Source organism: Heliangelus exortis, chromosome 2, assembly GCF_036169615.1.
Source record: "Heliangelus exortis chromosome 2, bHelExo1.hap1, whole genome shotgun sequence".
NCBI lineage: Eukaryota > Metazoa > Chordata > Aves > Apodiformes > Trochilidae > Heliangelus > Heliangelus exortis.
The window spans coordinates 113,590,366-113,610,046 of NC_092423.1; the positions used below are offsets into that span (position 1 = coordinate 113,590,366).

The window sequence follows — 19,681 nt, forward strand, 5'->3', positions numbered from 1 at the left end:
ATACTTAGAAGCTTCAAAATGCTGCTGTTCTACCCCTGAAGTCTGCTTAAGCATCACACCATGGGAAAACACATATCTTGACCATCAAATTGTCCTTGAAATGGAGTTTGGTTACCACAGTAGAAAAATTAATCCCTTTTACCTTACACTTCTCAAGACTGTAAAAAAAAAAAAAAAAAAAAAAAAAAAAAAAAGTTAGCTTCTCTGTTTCCTGGCTTAGCCTGACATTTTGTATTTCCAAACTTTGAACTGAAATCACTCACCTAATAACCTACACAACAAAGACAACCAAGCCTGTCACAGTTATTCACATAAGCAGCCACTGCTATTGCCCTGAAATTTGATAGCTGGTTGAAAAGACAGTCAAGAGGGTGGGCTACAGCAAAACTGTGCAGAGATCTTTGATGTGTCTCATCTTCCCATCTGCAAACCACAGATAAGAATTTCAGTGTCTTTACCACACACATTGATAACTGCTAAGAGTGCTTCATCAGTGAGCTTACAAGATAAAGACACTGAACCCCATCCACAGTTGTTCTGTTGCATTGAATAAATATGCTAGCTCCTGTGCTAATATCTTTATTTGAAGTATTCTGTGCTGGGATGTTATCAAGCCTGTATCAATCATGTTTCATGAGGCATGCATTCAGAAAAGTAAGAGCATTCTGAAGACTTTCACTTTTAGCAAAACTTCCTTTGCTAATCTAGTTTATAAATTTCTGAAAATTCTGTTTAAAACTGATGTCTGTATAAATTTGAGACCACATAAGACATAGGGAAGCTATCGTAGTAAAGCTGGAAGAATACTCCATAGAATATTAGAAAATGCACAGATTTTAAAAATGTTGTGGTTTACCCTGACTTAAAGCTGCTTGTAATCAAAACTTTTCATTAATGAATGTGAATTTAAACAATATTCTTTATTCTGATATTTACAACTTGTTACATTCGATTTAAACTCAATTTAAGTTGTTTCCCATACCCTGATTTCTTTATAGCTTTTGAGTGCTAAGTCTGTGGCCAAATAAATAATGAAAAAAAGTTAAGAGGAGCTTATAGGTAGGTACCATAAGGTGGGTACCACTTAGGTCATTCTGGGATTAATAATCAGTGAAAGGTGAAACACGTGGGAAAAAAATGGCAGAAATGTCCCTCTGGAGAAAGAAGTCACTTTGTCAAAACAAGGGCTGAAAGATGCATATATGCCCTTATTCTGTGACCTCCATGTCATGTTTACTCATTTTACAAGTCAAAGTAAGTTTCATGTTACTCTCAGCACTCCAGGGTCAGTGAAGTCTATTTGTATTCTTTCTGAAGGATGCACCATCACCAACCATCCACTGACACACACGTTACTGAAATTGCTTCATTATATGTGATGATAAGGATGAGAAAGATAAATTCATTTTCCCTAAGTATAACTGCAGTTCCACTAGCAAAAAAACCCAACAAACACACAAACAAACAAAAAACACAAAAAAACCAAACCAAACCAAAAAACAACAACAAAAAGACCCCAAAACAACCTTGTTTTCTCTAGCAAAATAAAGAAAATGAAATTAATATGATAAAATTAATGTAGATCTCTGCCTCTGTGGATTTGCCTGGCTCTGTAGGTGTACACATGTGCAATATGCACGTTAGCAGGATTCAGATACAGACATAAAAACCCCACAGGTAGTAAATGATAAAACCTGAAAGCAGGTGCAAAATCTGCTGGGTTTTGGGTATTATTTTTAAAACACTGAACTAATTATCATATTATATATAAAGAAATAAAGAAATATTTTGACCACTTCTTCCCACATGTGTTTTTTTAGGACATACCCATGAGTGTGGGAGCAAAGACTGGCAGGTTTGATGAAATTTCAGAGATTCAGAAGGTTTGCCTACTAGCAGCATGGTCAGGATCCTCCTGAGTGTCCCAGGCTCTTCACCCATTACAGGAGGTGTAGGTTGTGTTCTTTCTCAAGAAACTTGAAGTTTTACCTAGTGCACATCCCCTTACAAAAGCACCTTGACTTCCCGTGATGTAGCTGGCAGGCACTACCCAGTCCAAGCAGGGACCTGAAAGTGTCTAAGGGCACTGGTTAAACAGTTCCTCCTGGTGAGAAGGTATCAAAAAGCCTTTGTGGAAGTATTAATGGGATACTGATACATACCTGCATTTAAATTGTGACTATACACTATATGCACCTCTTTAATAAAGACAGAGTGAACCAATATCATTAATGGCTAATTCTGAGTTCATATGTAAGTGGTGAATGCACAGTCCATATTGATAAAATTACAGAGGTATCAGATGCTTAGTATAATTTAATACTTGAAGTATCAAACTATGTTAAGAGGAAGTGTATGGTTTCTGGCCAGACATGAATAACACTTGCCTCCCGATCCAGTGAAAAGTACACTTCATTTTCAAACCAAGTATTTTGATATTACTTAGAATGCTTTAAACCATATGTAATCTGAAGCCAAGTTGTCCAGTATCAGTGTAAAATACATCAACATTGTCAGTTACTGGGAATCTTGACAAATGAATCCATTAAATGCTACTCTCCATCATACTACACTTTCAACTTTTTCTAAGGCTGGTCTTTCACAGGTTTCCTAAATATTGCTAAGCTAACAAAATAGGTGATGTCAAATATTTTGGCTTTGTTATGATGTTTTACTGTCAAATATATAAAAAAAAAAAAAAAAAAAAAAAAAAAAAATGTGTATATGATACATATTTCACATTAACATTTCAGGCACAATTAGTGTATTCACAGATTTTGGTGGGCATTGCATTTGTCCAGTACAGCATCAGACAGTCTTAGACAAGGACTTTCATTATGGGTAAAACCAGGAATTAAGAAAGAACAGATCTGATTAGCCAATGTGGGTGTCAAGTGCACAGCCATGTTCCCTAATTTTGCAGGTTGGAATTCAGTGGATGTGCTCTTGATTTATCCAAGGAGAAGAAATATTAAAAAAAAACCAAAAACCAGGGCAACTTGTTAGTCAATTAATCTTCCCCAAACCAACACATTTTACATCTCTATTTTTTGGCATGAAGTTAGAGGACAACATTAATTGACAGATATACGCTTTGGAGACCAAAATTACAAAATTAGTACAAAATTACAAATTAATACACACAGGCCAACAAAAATTGAAACTTAGTATCTCCTACATGCAACAAGGTCTTCTAGACATGCAGTGAGAAAATCTATTCTCAGACCTCTGAGCAGTATGATGGTGTAGACCCACCACTAGAGGGTGACAGAATATTATATTTAGTTAATGGTAGGCCGTGGTATCATATCTTAGCCAATATGCACTAGAAATGCTAGCTTTTTTTTTTTTTTTTTTTTTTGACAGTCCTTTATGCTCTTTGAGTGACTTCTACTTGTTCTGGAATTCAGGCCAAAGCTTAACTCTGAATCTTTCAAGTTCTTCATAGGCTAGGAGTAGGGTTTCTCATGGACCTGACTCTCTATCTAATATAAACACCTAACAATGTTGCCTAAATTAAAAAAAAAATATAAAAAAAATCAGAAGATGAAGGCAAAGTAGGTAGAGCAAGGTAATGGAATGCTACAAGTATGCTACAAGCATAAATGCCCTTTAGGCAAAACAAAAACCTTTTTTTTTTCCTACGAAAATCTATTGCTTTAATGAAACAAGGAAAAAGAGGGGAGACCATTTTGACATCCCAAATGGAAGAGAATGAAAATAGAATAGTGAAAGCTAGAAAACAAAATAAACACTGTTGTAACTCTGATGATAACAAATGTAACTATATTAATGAAAAGTACTGACGCATGACCCTCAGTCCACAAAATTGCTCTGCTTGTATCATACTTTCAAAGAAATATATGATGGTATAGATGACTGATGTTCTTCAGAGAAAGTGTTGAGAGATGATCATTTTGCACAAAGTTTGTGAAGTGCTGAATAAATTTTTTCCTTCCAGTTTTCCCCAAACTCATGCGTTTCCTTCCAGCTCTGGAGCAAAGCTACCTTCTACTCTCCTACTGTGTGTCAGAACTCTTTATGCATAACTGTGAAATTAAAGAATTAAATTAGGTTAAAGGGTAAAGCATTGCTCATGTGCTATTCTTTTCTAAGGAGAACAGCCCTTGGGCTAATGGTCCTTTTTATCACAGACTCAATTCAGGCATGGGGAGGTGTCAGTTCCTCAGAGGAAGGTGACACTGGGACTTTCTTCACCTCAAAACATCCAATCCACTCCTACAGTTGAAAAATTATTTTTGGTATGGACATCCTAATCACCTTCGTGGTGTCAGAGAAAACAGCAACAGCCTGGTGATGCCATACTTTAAACCCTCACCTCTGTGCCTGTTGAAACTCTAAAGTTTCAGTAAAGCTGCTGAAACCTATGTATGGGTTTTGATTCTCTTCCTAACTTGTGACTTCCTTCTGGCTACTGTTGGCTTCAGCCCCACTTCTGCTGGAACATAAACAACATCCATGAGATCAAAAGTAAAACAGTGCTCTAAGGGCCTGATCCTTAGACTACTGATTTTAATTGGAAGTCTCTGATAAAGTTAAATTGCATTTGGATCAGAGCCCAACACTGTTACTTTAGTTGTAATGACTGGATGTTCAGTTCATTTGTCATGAAAACCAAGCAGTACCCTGCTAACAGAGGCTAAGAAAATTTCCAGTTGATGAGCACTACTTTTGTCCTGTGTTTCCTCAGAAGGATTGATTGAAACTACAGGTGCCGATACTAGCTTCATTTTGCTTTTCAATATGGTAATGCAGTTATTGCTAGAAATGTTTCCAGCAAGTAGGACCATATAGATATTTACACACACATATGTATATGAACATCTTTGATTTAGATGGTGTATACATGCTTAATATTCAGCATTTTTAGCATGCAATACCATAATATATAATTAAAGAAACACTTTTGAAAAAATTTAATTCTGGTAAGCAGTGTTCAACTAATATTGCTGTTTGGAATATAAAACCAAGTAGCCAGTGTTGACTCAAAAAAAAAACCAAAACATAGTTCCTATTACAGAGAAAAAAATTACTGTTTTCTTATTCTATTGATTCCACAAAATTAAGGAAAAAAGCATAAAAAACGTCATTTCAATCATTTACAGAGCAGACACTTATCAAAATACATCTTTATTAACATCAGCAATTAAACACTCCTCATGTAGTAAATATATATATAAATAATATATAGTAAATTATTCAGTGCATTCAGAATATTCAGTAAGTGCTCTTGGTACTATCAGATGCCTGTGTGTCATTTAAAAATATACTGAGAGACCTCCTCAAGGGCAAAGACATGAGCCTTATGGCCAATATGGCCAGCATAAACTTTCTATCAATGCAAACAGATTTATTTGTGGGTAAACATAACCCATTCAAACCTCAGAAGATTTTTTTACATAGCCAAAATGGTTCAACATAGTTTTATTTTAAATGAGAAACAGGTGCTTCTCTTTAAATGGGAAACAGAGGTTTGGCATCCTCTCTGCACAGACAAGCAACAAGCACTACGTGAGTATTTCAAAGCCTAGCAAAGAGTTTAACTCAGTTCAGCTTTTAGGTGACTGTGTGTCAGAAATGTCCATAGTTGCTATGCTGTTGTGCAGGCATAACTGCACACATCCAGTGACTGGTGTCCATCCATGAGCCACGCTGAGGAATTCCATAATTTTTGTGACCGGAATGAAGGTTACATTCAGGTAACCACAGTGATTATGTCAGCTGGTCCCAGGAAGGTCCAGGCTGTTCAGGCTGTGATCAAACATAGGTAGGCCTGATTCAGCTTTAAATGAGTTATCTTCAGTACTGTGACATTAAAGAGGTAGGTAGAAGGAAACTGGCTGAATATTTATGGAGCTCCTTACACAAAGCTTACCTAAGCTTAAGTTTGCATCTGCTGTCTTTGCTGTCTCTTTGGTGGAGGGAACATCTTGAATTGTTTATTCCTCTCTCAGCTTTTCTGTGTTCACGTAATTCTGTTTTTAATGTTTTTGACATTTTAGGTCACTTCCAACCCCAAGCCTGTCCTTGAGAAGAATCCCTCCTCCTAGCCTATATGGGCTCAGCCATTTTACTAATACCCCTACACAGCTGTTTATGAGAGAATGACTTCTCTCCATCAGCCTTTTCTCTTTCCTGCTTAGCTCTTTCCCTCCTTTAGAGATTCCTTTCACTTAACTCTAACTACCCCAGCAGAGAACTCATGTGCATGTATTAGCAGTCCAGCTGCCTTCCTACCTAAGTCACAAGAGGCTCTCCGCAAATGACGTTTCGTATTTTGTTAATTCCAGTCACCTATTGCAATAACAACATCTGGGACTCTAGAGAGCTCAGAAAGCTTTTTGACACATTCTTGATGTTTCAGAACAAAGGAGTAAGCTATGGGTTTTCATCTATAATTAGCTGAGGTGGCTCAGAAGAACTTCTTCAAATCTAAATATACGTTTTGTCATCATCCATAGGGGTTTGTCATGGATTCATTCAGGGTATGTAAGAAAAATGGATGTTTTATGAATGTAACCTGGGTACATGTGATAAAGGATATGCAACTTTAATTTGATACAAGTGTTTTAATTCCCCAAATGGAAGCACTAGGCTAATAGTGAAATCTTGTTTTATTAACTCACTTCAAAAACAAACACAGTTCCTCTTCGAATCAAAATCTGACTTCCCTGAAGATCAAGACACTTCTGCCACTTTCAGCAGAAATTATGTGAGAGCAACTCTTGGTTTTTGCACTCCTGAATGTAAAGCTTCACATGATTTAGCCTCAGATCAGCTCATGGCATTAGCTTGAATATAGTTTTCTCTATACTTTTGAGCTGCTGCAGAAAATTGGTTCCTTTGTTAGAAAAGAAAATGGTTGGATTTGTGTTATCATCAGATTAGACCATCGCTTTGTAAATATGTATGTTCACTTACCACACCCTGACTGTCACATACTTGCACATAAATAATTTTATGATTCCTTGAAAATTTCTGACTACCTCATAATAACTACATCATAACTCCAGGAAGAATGAAAGACCAAGTAAAATGCAGTAAAAACCTTACATAATATAAAAACTGTATGTGCATGTCATCATTCTGTTTTGGGTTTGGTTTTTCTTTTGTTACTATTTTAAGGGAAATACTGCCAAATGCTCTAAAGCACTTTAGTATCTACAATTTTTTTTTAAAAAATCATGCATCAAACAACCATTTTTTATTTATTCTTTCTCTGACGCTTTCACTGAGAACAGCCTAAACTGTTTCATGAAATTCCAAAACATCTGCATGGACTGGGGACAGATATAACATGGGAATCTTTTGTCCCAAAAAGCAGAAACCAGGTGCCTCTCTGCCAGCAGCAGAAGAGATGCTTCTCTCCTCATATGCAGTAGCCAACTGATTCAAGTACTGACCAGGAGACATGATACTTCATTCATCTACTTTGTCAAGGGATATTTGGAATTTTATTTCCAAAAGAAATATACTAAGCCCCAGCAGCTGTTTATTTCAGGGAGGACTGAGCCAGGATGTGGTGCTCCACTACATCTGGAGCTTGGATATTATACAGAAAAGAATTTGAGATTTACTGGGCAGCAGAAAAAAAAAATCACAGGGAGAGAGAGAGCACATCTGCACATCCATATTTAATTAGGAGTGGGGAGATGCACAATGTGGAAGTGTTGATATATTTTTCTGCCTTTTTATATACTAGGCCAGTGCTGTCACCCCTGACATATCTGAAATGGTAAACTAATACCAAGTGTCCTGATTTGAATTTTGGGCCCTGTTTGGTTTTTTGTTTGTGTCTTTTGTTGGTTGGGTGTTTTTTGTTTGTTTTGGGTTTCCTTAGCCATGGTCTCCATTTTGCTTTTTATGAGTAGCTAAAAATTTTCAAGTATATTCACTGCAGTGTTAAAAGATTTAAATTCCTTAGGCTGTTCAATTGCATTACAAAATAAACAGTGTAACAGATATTTTGGGTGCTTGGAATCTCTGGTTACAAACTGCTGTGCTAATGGCATTAAGGCAATGCCAGTCTCACTATGTATGACCTTTGGTGTTTTTATGAAAAATAAGTGCAAGGTGGTGGGCTAGGAAATCTACATCTGTCACATACTTCAAGAAGCAATTTTACATTTCCAAAGGATTTGCACTGTCCACAAAGCTGAAAAATGTCCAATGCATTTGCTGCAATGTCAAGTGAGGACACCACTTTGACTCAGATACAACATCAGAGCTTTGAAATATGCTTGAGTATTTTGAATTTGAATAATATTCTCCTTGCTGAGAAGTTTTACCTTCAGCCATAGCTGCTAAAATATGCCTGCATGAAACTTTGAGTTGTGTCACTACACAGTGAGAATCAAAGATTCATTTAGCTGGAGAGAACAAAACTGTAAGAGAAAACTTCTTTGTACTATTCCAACAGTCAAACTTACACTGCTATAGTTAACATACATATACTTATCACTTTTATGTGCATATGTTATGCATTTTAACTCTGTAATGCCATATATTGTTATATAAATATACATGGATGCACATAAATAATGTATAAAAGTGTTTATCATTTACCCATCTCTATTTGTATTAAATATATATATTTGAAAAATGCAGCAAAACCTCTAATGTCAGCCACAGAAAAAAAAGCTGGTTAAGCTAGAAAAAATGCTTGTTTTATGAAAAAGTAAAATTGCAATTCACAGCATTTTATGTAATGCTGTACAAATTACCAGATACCAGAGACTGCATTTCTGGCCCTGAATAGTACTAGAAGTTGCAACTAAGGGCAAATATAAAGACACTTGTTTACAATGCAAAGGCTTAGTCAGTACTATAAGCAATATGGCAATCTGCATAGCAGAAGATATAATGCTTTGTAATGTGATTTTTACTTTACATATCAATTCCTACACACATGAACAAACTCAAGAACAGCCCCATTAATTTCAATCATCATAAAGAAGGAGAAGAATACAGAAAATAAATTGAGAAATCAAATGGGAGCTAATGCATAGCTACATATTTACACAATCATATGTTAACCTTATTTACTGGGTGGTAGCCCTATTTTAGAAAGACATCACCAAAGCATTTAAAATTGTACTAGAGATGGGTTGGCAGTCCTGTCATCAAAGTTTCTGGTGAAACTTCCAGTCTTTTCAGTTATGATTTTGTCAAATAACTCAGTCTGAAACACAAGGTATGCATTTGAGTGTTTGTGTGTGTATGACAAACTCCAAGCAGAACTGCTCACCTTTTCAAGAAAGCACCATATGCCTCCCAAAACATTTGGGTGCCCTTCCTTAACATGCAAGGCAAGAAGGACTTGAACTCTGAAAGGGAGAATAATGGACTGTGCCAAAGATTGATAACTTGTCTTCCTATAAAATGCTACTCATATTTATAAGTGTGTATCACCTGAGACCACTCCTTCTTGTGGGCTTTCTGAGTACTGGTTGGTCTCTATGACAAAGCGCAAGGTAGCCTGTCTCTCATGTTCATGTCCAGTTTCTTTCACTATGCTTCCATGGCTACAGATATGTGAGAAGTGAGCATGCTGAGAACAAGACAAATGACTTGGAAAAAGGATGGCTGAAGTAGAGGTTTGCTGTTGGGTGAAAGATGGGAGGAAAAAGCAGGGAAGAGGGGGCAAAGGGCTGAGTATCATGGAGAAAGCTGCCACCGCAACTCATATTCCACACACACCCCACAGCTTGGGATGGAAATCAACCTTCCTGAATTTTATTATACTGCTGCCAGGCAGAGGCTAAGAAATTGCCTGGTAAAAAGAGATTTACCCCATTTCTCTGCAATCTTCTTCTATTCTGCCAATGCCAGCATCTCCAGTGGCCAAGGTAGGTGCAGTGAATTCAATTCCAAGTCTGGTTCACTCACATATAACATGGAATATGTCCCTTCCTTTGCTTTTCAGAAAAGTGAAGACTTGCAAATAAATGCAGAAAAACAAACACAAGCATTGTCATGCAAATTCTGCACTCACTAGCTGTTTAAAAAATGGCAATACTTCATGAAAAATGAGTTCAAATTTAGGAAGCTGGTAGAGCAGGTGCCCTGGGAGGTGTGAGGCATCTGCTGAGCTGGAGACAAAGGACTGGAGCAACACCTTTGCCTGCTTGTGCCTAACTCTTCCCACAGGCTGCCCTCTCAAAGGGGGAGAGGAAGAAAATTTGATAAATGGGTAACTCCTATCATTCAGATAGCAAGAGGATGCCCTGATGTGATGTGAAACACGACAGAATCTCTCCTAGCTGCCAGCTAGCTGACCCTGAAGTCCTTGAAGCTCTGCTGTGAACAAAAAGAGTACAATATTGGTCAAATACTCTGAAAAATGAAGTTATGGATGGCCCAAGCAAGCCACTCTCATTTACTGAAAATCTGATAATTCAATGATCTGGTTGTGTTTGAAAATACGGACAATACAAAACTCCTACTCCAAAGTATTACTGGGAATTTCTTCCCACTAAAATTCTGGTGGGAAGAGAAGCACAGAAAATCCTATAAAGAAGCAAGGTTAAACAACATAAACAAAATGCAACAGAGGAGGTCCCAGGATGAACATCTGATTATGAATGTATGAAATGAGACTCATACAGTGTGTGATATAAAGTATAAAATATACCAGGTGAGCAAGTCATTAATATTCTGTTAAATAATTTTTAAAAGAGGCATGTTGCTTTTGGCATGTCTTAACTCTTGAGAATGAGGGCTTAGGATCTTAATACTATTCTCTAAAAGTAGCTTTTACAGAAGGTAACACATGGGCATAAAAGACCAGATGGACTGCAAACAATCTTAGTAATGTATTACATGTTTCTTCATGCTTATATACTTTTCTAAAGAACTGCAGCTCTCCTAATGCAATATAAATATTTAATAATGATAATTTAGAATATACTGATATAATATTACATCTGGATTTTTTTTATATTCGTATTCCAAAATAGATTTCCTTGAGTTACATGTCACCTCAGTTGGATTAATTGGGTGTGTACATGAGAGTAAGCAATTTGTACTTGCCTTCATTAAGTTTATATTTTGATACTTTCCACACTAGAGGAAAACATATTATGGGAAGAATTTAAATCATTGCTTAAAAGTAAGAAAATGCTTCAGCGATTTTCTGACGATCAACAATTTTAAGTATATGCACAAATGGCTTCATGCACTGAACTGATCAAAAATCTTACATTTTTTTCAAAAAACAAACCTCAGACAATGCCATTATATTTTTTCTCTTTCCAAGGGGAATATATATATATATATATATATATATATATATATATATATATATTTGCCTTTTCAAAATCAAGCTATATAGAGTATTATACAAACAGTCCACGATGGTCTGAATAATGACAGCCAAGTTATTTCCACAAGTCAAAACTGTGCTTCATACATTTCTTCAGCCTTCAAAACCAAAAGCCTCCAGGCCTGTCTTTTGCCAATAAGCAGGCTATTTAAGAACAATATGCACATGGTACCTTTTCTAATGGAAATTAGAAGTACCTTCTACATCGCTTCAACCAAATGCTTTAGTATTTATGAGGGTAGCTATAAAATTTAAATGCATAACACACAACCCCCAAAATTAATGAGGTAAATAGCCGTATTTCAGACTTTTCAATTCTGGACAAACACTTATCAAGTATAAAGATAACGTAGAAAGATCTGTGGGTAATAATTTCCCTCAAAATATGTAGAAATTCATGTAATACACAGAGAAGGAGAGTGTAGCACTAACTGCCTCTAAAAAATATTTAAAACTCACATGGAGTTCTACTCATGTCATATCTGCAAGTCCTTCATACTGCCATCTTTATACATAAAATTAAGTTTACTTAATGAAAGAACAAAATACCTCTAAATTTATTTTGACAGACCCAAACCAAGTGATTCTAACTGGTATGATTCTGAAGTTGCTCTATGATTTTTCTACACCTACAAAGAACAGCTATTTCATGTTCTTCTGCATAGTTTAAAGTCTATTACAATTTTTGAAGACATCTTTTAGAAAATTATGGGCATTAGGAATATTTATATAAATCAAATTAGGAAATTTTTACTATCTGTGTACCAGGGATATGCTGATGGGTTCCAGTGTGAGAGCCTTAGGGTGACCTACTGTGTCCTCACACAAATAGCTTGCTGGACAGGTTGTGGAGTCTCCTCTGGAGACATCCAAAACCCACCTGGGTGCATTCCTGTGTGACCTACACTAGGTGACCCTGCTCTGGCAGGAGGGTTGGACTTGGTGTTCTTTAGAAGCCCCTTCCAACCCCTAAAATTCTGTGATTTGCTTATGAAAATTTGCTCGACTTTTTCTCTACTGTGATTTCAAGGTTAAAAACCCAGCACTTAAAAACCCTCACAAAACCAAAGCAAGGCATTTTATGCATGATATAATTTTCTCCTTACAGATAGAACGGTGCCCCCCTGGCATGGCATAATACTGAGTTCTTTTTACCTTCCACTGCAATGATACTCCCAGCCTGGAAAAGTGCTGTCTCTATGACCAGAAGGGAAAGAATAGCTTTTAATGGAGAGATGACTGTGTTTATTGAGCATTTATACCTTAAACCTAAGATTAAGGTGGTAACAAGCAAGGCCATTTGCACTAAATAATATGATGCTCGGCACCGCATAAATGCTGAAAAAAGTTTTCAATACATCACTCTATATATGCATATGTATATACATTATGTGTTACCTTGGATACAAGGCTTGCTCTGTAGGCAGCTAACTGCTTCAGATATTCCTTCTTGGCAGCTTCAGTTTTCTTTTTGTATACCTAAAAACAAAGAGTGTCACATTGGTAAATTAATATGGTTTTGTTTTTAATATATCTCCGGTGTGTCTCATGCATCTTCATAAAGTCTTTCTAAGTAAACAGCCTTTCCTCCTCATATTGCTTAAAGAGTGAAATAATAAACATCAGATATTTTAAAGAAAATATTAGTCCAACTGTGAAACACCCTTTAACTACCCAGCAGTACTGAACAAACAATATCCCATATTTAATTGTTCAAAGTGAAGCAATGGGGCATACTTGCAAATGGGAATTTTAGGGATGGGGAAAGGCAGTGTGGGCCTCTCCACTGGCTCCCACTTGTGAGATGAGTTAAGACCCTCTGGGAAAGGTAATAAAATGTGCAGTAAGACATTTGAGCTAAATGAAGGAGGAGATGACAGCACCACTCAGACCAGCCAAGAGGCTTTCTCTCTCGGATAAACTGTTGAGGGCAGACAAAGAAGCTTCATGGAGTTGCTAAGGATAATAAATGTTAGTCATTATTCCAGTCTTGATCCCATATCGGTCTAATTAACTTCTCAGGAGCATGGATCTATTTCTGTACATTTCTCTGAACTCACCAAATTATTTTAAATGCGTCACGTGCATAATCTCATAATAGATTAAAGAGCTTGGAGAATCACTTCAATTTTACCCAAATTTTAAGATTAAAGATTATCTGCGGGGTTAGGCAGGATCTTATAGCACAACAGGAACCTAATATTAGAAAAGCATATGAAAAGATATTTAAGGTTGAAAGTTCTCCGGAGGGGAACCAGTTTCTGACCAATGGAGCCAAGCTAATGACTTGCTGTTAGCCCTGCCAGTGACAGATTCAGGAACAAGTCAGCATTTCTCTTTGCAAATTATTATCATGAGTTTCTCACTGCTGCATGTTGGGTTTTTTTGTTTGGTTGGTTGGTTTTGGGGGGTGGGTTGTGTGTTCTTTTTGGGTTTTTGGTTTTTTTTTTGTTGTTTTGTTTTGTTTTTCCTTTAAGGGTGGATTTAGAAGCCATGCAAGCATTTAGGCTTAGTGTAAAGCAGGACTGACTCCTAGCTTTCTGTGTTGTAGGGAATGGCTTCAAAAAACATCAAAACAGAAAGTTTAAAAGGGAGACAAAGGCACAGAAAATTTATTTTTTTATTGTTGCTCTATTTCACGATTTTTAAGTCACATGCCAGAGGTTAATTCATGTGTTCATGGGCATTTGGGATTCACAATATTACAGAAAATTGAACTGGAGCTTTGAGTCTCTCTTGTCCACTTCTTGTCCAGCCAAGTGCACAACCTGTGCACCAGTGGAAAGCCTCCATGATGGGAGTAAAGACCAAAGCTCTTTATGACAATTTTGAGGTTTCTCCTGAATTCCACTGCTGAAAAACACACCTGTATGTCTCCTCCCCAGAGGGATAAACTCTGTGAAACTTCAAAGTGGTCTTTTTTGATCTTCCAATGCTCTAGTAAACCAGCAGTCCCATAATGGAGAGGACATGGCAGCACAGAGTGCACAGAGGACAATACAGCCATGGGAGTGGTAGTGTCAGGCTGGAAGGATCCAGTACAACACCATCTTTACAAAGAATATGCTGGTGAAACATTTTTTTGTTTCACTGAGGCTTTTCTTTCACAGACAGAAAAAATCTCAGATACGGGCTGGCAAAACTCAGAAGCTTCCTAAAAGGATTTAAAGTTTTACTTCCCAGGGAAGCCAAAGATCATACTGGAAAAAGAGAAGTCACAGGCTTCTAAAGTTGTAATTATAAAACCAGAGATAAATAAAGATTGCTTTTAGCTGTGCAACATCGGCCTATAACAGCACACCCTTGTAATTTCTCCCAATTAAGATAAATATATATATATTGTTGGCTGATACACTGTTTTGCAAAAATAAACCTGGTACTAATTTGGTTTTAAAGTTGTAATTGCTTGTAATTATTAGGGAAATGTAGTGTTTGTTTTGAAAATGAATAAAAAATTAGTCAACAATCTGTTCCTAGCTGCTAAAATGAATTTAGCTTGACCTACAGAACAAAGAGTAAGTTATACTGCTTTGTGTATTGCAGTGTCTCTGCATCAGTCTGATAGTAATTTTAAAAAGTAGAGATGAACAAAGAATCTTACACAGAATAATGATCTTCAAAAGATCATGTATCTACTGCTTCCACCTTCAGTTTTATTTTGCATTACACAAATAAATAAAAAATACACACTCCTGCTGTGCTCATACAGTCACAGCATACTGAGAGTCCTCTGGGACCTGAGTTTTCCCTGACACACTCATACTGCACAAGGTTAACTCAGTAATATGAAGCTAACAACAAGTCTGTAGATCTCCATCTAAAACTTCATAGTTTGTATTTCATCACCCAGCTGTTATTTATTTCCTACCTACACATCTACCATGTTCAGTGGACTCATTATCTTGCTCTCTTTTCTTTGGCCTCCTGGTGAGCTGTTAATAGTCATGTGAATACTGTGTATTCCATGGTAATATAAACATTAAACATGTAATGTAAGGTAATGATAGTAAAACAGTTCTTGATGGACAGGGGAAGGTTTTTAATTACCCCCAAACTGCTTTGGTGTTTTGCACTGGCCAGAATGGTCCCCAAAGGATAACTTGTCTGGCTTATGCCCTTGCCACCCTTGTAATATCAAAGTCAAGTCCTCTAAGGACATCAGCTTGAGATCTCACTGCCTATATGCTATTGTCCTTTTGAAGATGCCCACTCTTCAGGTCAGCATTCAAGTGGGTTGGTGATCCTCATGCTAGCTTTGGAAATTGATTGGTCTTGGTTTATACCAAAAATGAGGGTTCAGTTCTGCCTGTCTAGAGAGCTGTTCATTTCTGTGGGCAAAGCCAAGGTCTGGCTGCCAGTATTTTTCTCTGAAGGCCAATGAACGTGGCCTTGGCAGTAGGTACCAGTTTATGCTAGACTGGACTTGTACTGGGGGCTTAGGAAGGCAGGGAAGTGGGAAGCATCCTTAGCATTTGTAGCAGCACTTCAAACAGGTATGGGCAAGTCAGCTGCCCCTCTCAATGTGGTGTTTTGGTTTTTTGTTTTTGCAACTGTGAGAATTTTTAGCCTTCAAGCTTAAATATTTTTGTGTTGTAATAAGCATAAAAGACATGCATCCTTGCAGCACTTCTGGGAAGGGAGAAGGCTTGTGTTGTCATCAAGTGTGCTCTAGAAAATGGCTGAAGCTCTTTTTACTTTCATGCTTAAGACAGTGCCAAATTATGAAAGACATGATTTCCAATAATATATTTAACATATTTTCTGCAACAAGAATCAGGCTTCTGTTCTGTTGCTTATTTATACTCTATAGTGGCAATATTTAATTTTATTTTTAACATCTCAGAAATCTCTTATAAGGTTATTTTCCTCTCCTACATGAAGCAAGCAAAAATCACTAAATAAATGACTTGACAGGAGCATATATTTATGGAATTAAGTAATTTCTAGCTTGCTTTAATTAAATTAACATGATAATTGAATGTCAACTGATCGTCACTCAGGCAGTAAAGACCCATTCTGATTCAGCAGCAGATTTGTTTCCTTACACAATATTTTATTTTCTGTGTTGTCCAAGTAGTAGAAATTGAATGTTGGCAGAAAAGACATAATTTTTGTATATGCAGGGTGGGTCACCTTAATTTATTTTCATTCTCTTCAGCTTGTTATAGGAACCTCAAAACACCAAGACTACATTCATCTACAAATGAAAGCTGACGCCATTATTTTCCCTCTGTGCTTCACAAATGCAAACTTACACACAGGTTCTTAGTTTACTATACAATCACATTTCCAAAGTGCATCCAGTAAGTTAGCTTCAAGTTCCTTCACACTGTTTAGCAAAGCCTGCAGTAATGTAGAAGAAGACACTTTCCAGAAGGAGTAAGTATGAAACTCTACCTTGCAAATACAAGTATATAAGAGAACATATGAATTAGACCTTTGGGAAAAATGAACATCCTGGGCTCCTTCATTGTTAAGCTAACAGCCTGGTAGCAGCCCCCATGCCAATGAAATAACTCACTTTAGCTCAGATTCCTTGGGCTGACCATACATGTGGGCTAACCAGTGTTGTAGCAGCCTACATCTAGCTTACTCTTTTTATTAATAGTGATACACATCCTTAAACTGACTGCCCCAAAGTTTCATTTGGGGATAGAGGAGTTGTGGGTTATATGGTTAGCCACAAGCACTCAGAAATATTAGATTTACTTCTGTTTTATGATGCCAACTTCTGGTCACATTTTGCTTTATACATTTTAACTGCTGCTTAGTTCTTGTCTTCCTGCATCATAAATTCCTTAAGGCAGGCTTTGTGACTCCTCTGCTCTTTCTGCTGCATGTTGGGTAATACGAAACTCATCATTGATACATATAACTGAAATATACCTGTAATGCCTTGAGCCAAGTTTTTGTTCTGGTTACTCATCTCTTCCTAGTGAGCTTCCTCTCAGCTTCTTCGTGGAGAATAATCCCTTCAACACAACACACTGTGCAGTAGGACTCCCATCCTTGTTCCCTTAAGGGGAACAGATCTCCCTTCCCTGGGTCATTATCACAAGAGCCAATACAGGCACCCAAATCTCTGCAAAATGTCCTTGGTTTTAAGTAACAGGTGCTAATGGAAGAAGGCAGCACTGATTAGAGTCCCCTTTGACACTGGAGACTTGGAGACAGAGACTTACACTGACGGATGCTATTTGGATGAAAAGAGACTTTTCAGAATTTGTGCCTTCTGGTAATCTGAAAAAAACTTTATGTCTCCTAGCTGACAAAGCAAATTACAAAGAGCCATGCTACTTTCCTTGGATCTGCCTAAATAGTTGGTATGAGGCTGACAAAGAAGGAGAAGTTTTCAGTCTATCATGTTCTGACACTTGCAAGCAAGTTAGATTTGTCTTTTTGAAATGATGCAGAGGTGCCCACACTTGTTTGGATGGAAGTGTTCCGTATACCCCAAATAACAGTATATGCAAAAAAAAGCAAGTCAAAAAGCAACATGACCAACTTGGTCTGCTTGGCCTCTGTAGTGTTATTACCCACGGATGTGTCATTTTCACAGGCTACAGTTACAGGAATGACATCTGATAAAATACAGTAGGGCTGCAATCTAGAATTAAATTCCACGTTCAGGTTGTTGTTCCTGGCATTACATACCTAGGTTCATAGAGAAAACATATGTTTTTTCCAACTGGGAGACCTATCTCTACTTTTAATCTTTTGATTTTGCAGCATAGGCACCTAAAGCTGCACACACTTGCCTAAAATATGGAGAGCGATATTCCCACAGCAGTCAGAAAAAAAAAATTTAAAAAAATCCTCAGAATTGCTTAATGGGTAGTGAAATATGTTAACATTTGATTTTTAATCTAGGTACACACAGTAACAGAAAGTGGCCCAGGGCTAGCTATATGGCTCAGCAGTCTCTTTGACTGTAGAGCATGAAAAAGACACTGATGACATATTAGAGGCTTAGGGGAAAGAATTCAGTCTTTCTGGCATGCAGGGGAAAGATCACAGGCCAAATTCAGCTCCAGCACAATCAGTGAGACTTGATGGAGATCGCTGGAAATTGTAGCCATTTGCATCAGGCCTAAATTTCATCTTAAAGGCTTGATGCTTGCAGCTTACGGGAGTGAGACTCAACATTTTGTCAGAAGCATGTTGGATGCAAGTTGGGTAAAAAAGAAACAACACTAAACATATGATTTATGTGGTAATTATTTTTACTGGCTGGGATTCTTTTTGTTTTTAAAATAAGGATGAGTGGAGCACATTAATTGGGTCTAAATCCAGTTTTGTACACCGATCATTTAAAGCAATGTTCCTATTGATCATGAATGTATAGATAAAGGGTGGTGAAGAAGAATGAGTAGAAAATTAATGCTATTACTTGGATCTTGATGATCTTTAAGGCCCCTTCCAACCCTAACCATTCTGTGATTCTGTGATTCTGTGTTGTTGTGGCAATACTTGAAATCCAGGGTCCCTTTGGCCCAGCTCCTTCCACGTATAAGAAGGCAAAGTGCAACTACAGTCAACATTTGTAACTTGGCATCCCAGTGTAATATTTATCTAGAAGCTGTGTCTGTAAGACTATAAGAAATTCACTCTGGTTAAGGGGTTGCCTGATGTTTTCTGTGACTTTACTGCTCCAGGGAGGTTGCAAGAAGATCAAGCTGGCAGGTGGGCTGGGTAGGAGGCCAACAGATGATAGCCTCTATTACCCTATTGCACAAGTGGAAGCTAAGAAGTTCAAAGTCTGGGCCTGTGAAAACCAGGGCAATTATATCTCAACCAGATATATCATTTATATCCGAAGTTATTAATTTATATATATGTACATATACATACTTAGACAAGTTCCTGCTCATTGAGCCCAGCTGCCTGCAGAGGCAGGGAGAACGATCAGACACCAGGGTGAGGAACAGTGCTTTTAAATTCTCAACACATTCATCTACAGCTTCAAAGGGTAGAGATGTAATTTCAATAAAAAGATTTGTTGAGAAAAATAAGTGAACCTGCAAAAAAAGCCTAAGGTCCAACACTGGTCAAAATGACTTTGTGGGTGTGGGCCCAGGGAGCTAGGAGAGCAGGTCTAAGGTTGCTGTCTCTTGTGCCTATTCCTCAGTCCATTTTGCTTGTAATTCACTTTGGCAGTGTGCACACACAGATGTATCTTTCCTTTCTGTTCTCATTTACAAAAATAAGAAAAGCTACATTTAAGCCTTGAATAGCTGTTTTCCTACTGAACTGAAGGTACACTCATCCTCTTACAAGTGTGTTAAAGGTATTCCTGGGAGATCACTTCATTAGCAGAGATAATACAAAAAAAAAAAA

At 37.3% G+C, this 19,681-nt stretch overlaps 1 protein-coding gene across 3 annotated transcripts in view; it reads right to left on the reverse strand.

Annotated features, from left to right (window-relative positions):
* Positions 1-19,681, reverse strand: part of TOX (thymocyte selection associated high mobility group box) — a 221,142-nt gene that overhangs the window by 13,452 nt on the left and 188,009 nt on the right. For all 3 annotated transcript variants that reach the window (XM_071737607.1, XM_071737608.1, XM_071737606.1), the window contains one exon: positions 12,743-12,823. In XM_071737607.1, coding sequence (XP_071593708.1) covers positions 12,743-12,823 — 81 coding nt within the window. The remainder of the gene's footprint in view (positions 1-12,742; positions 12,824-19,681) is intronic.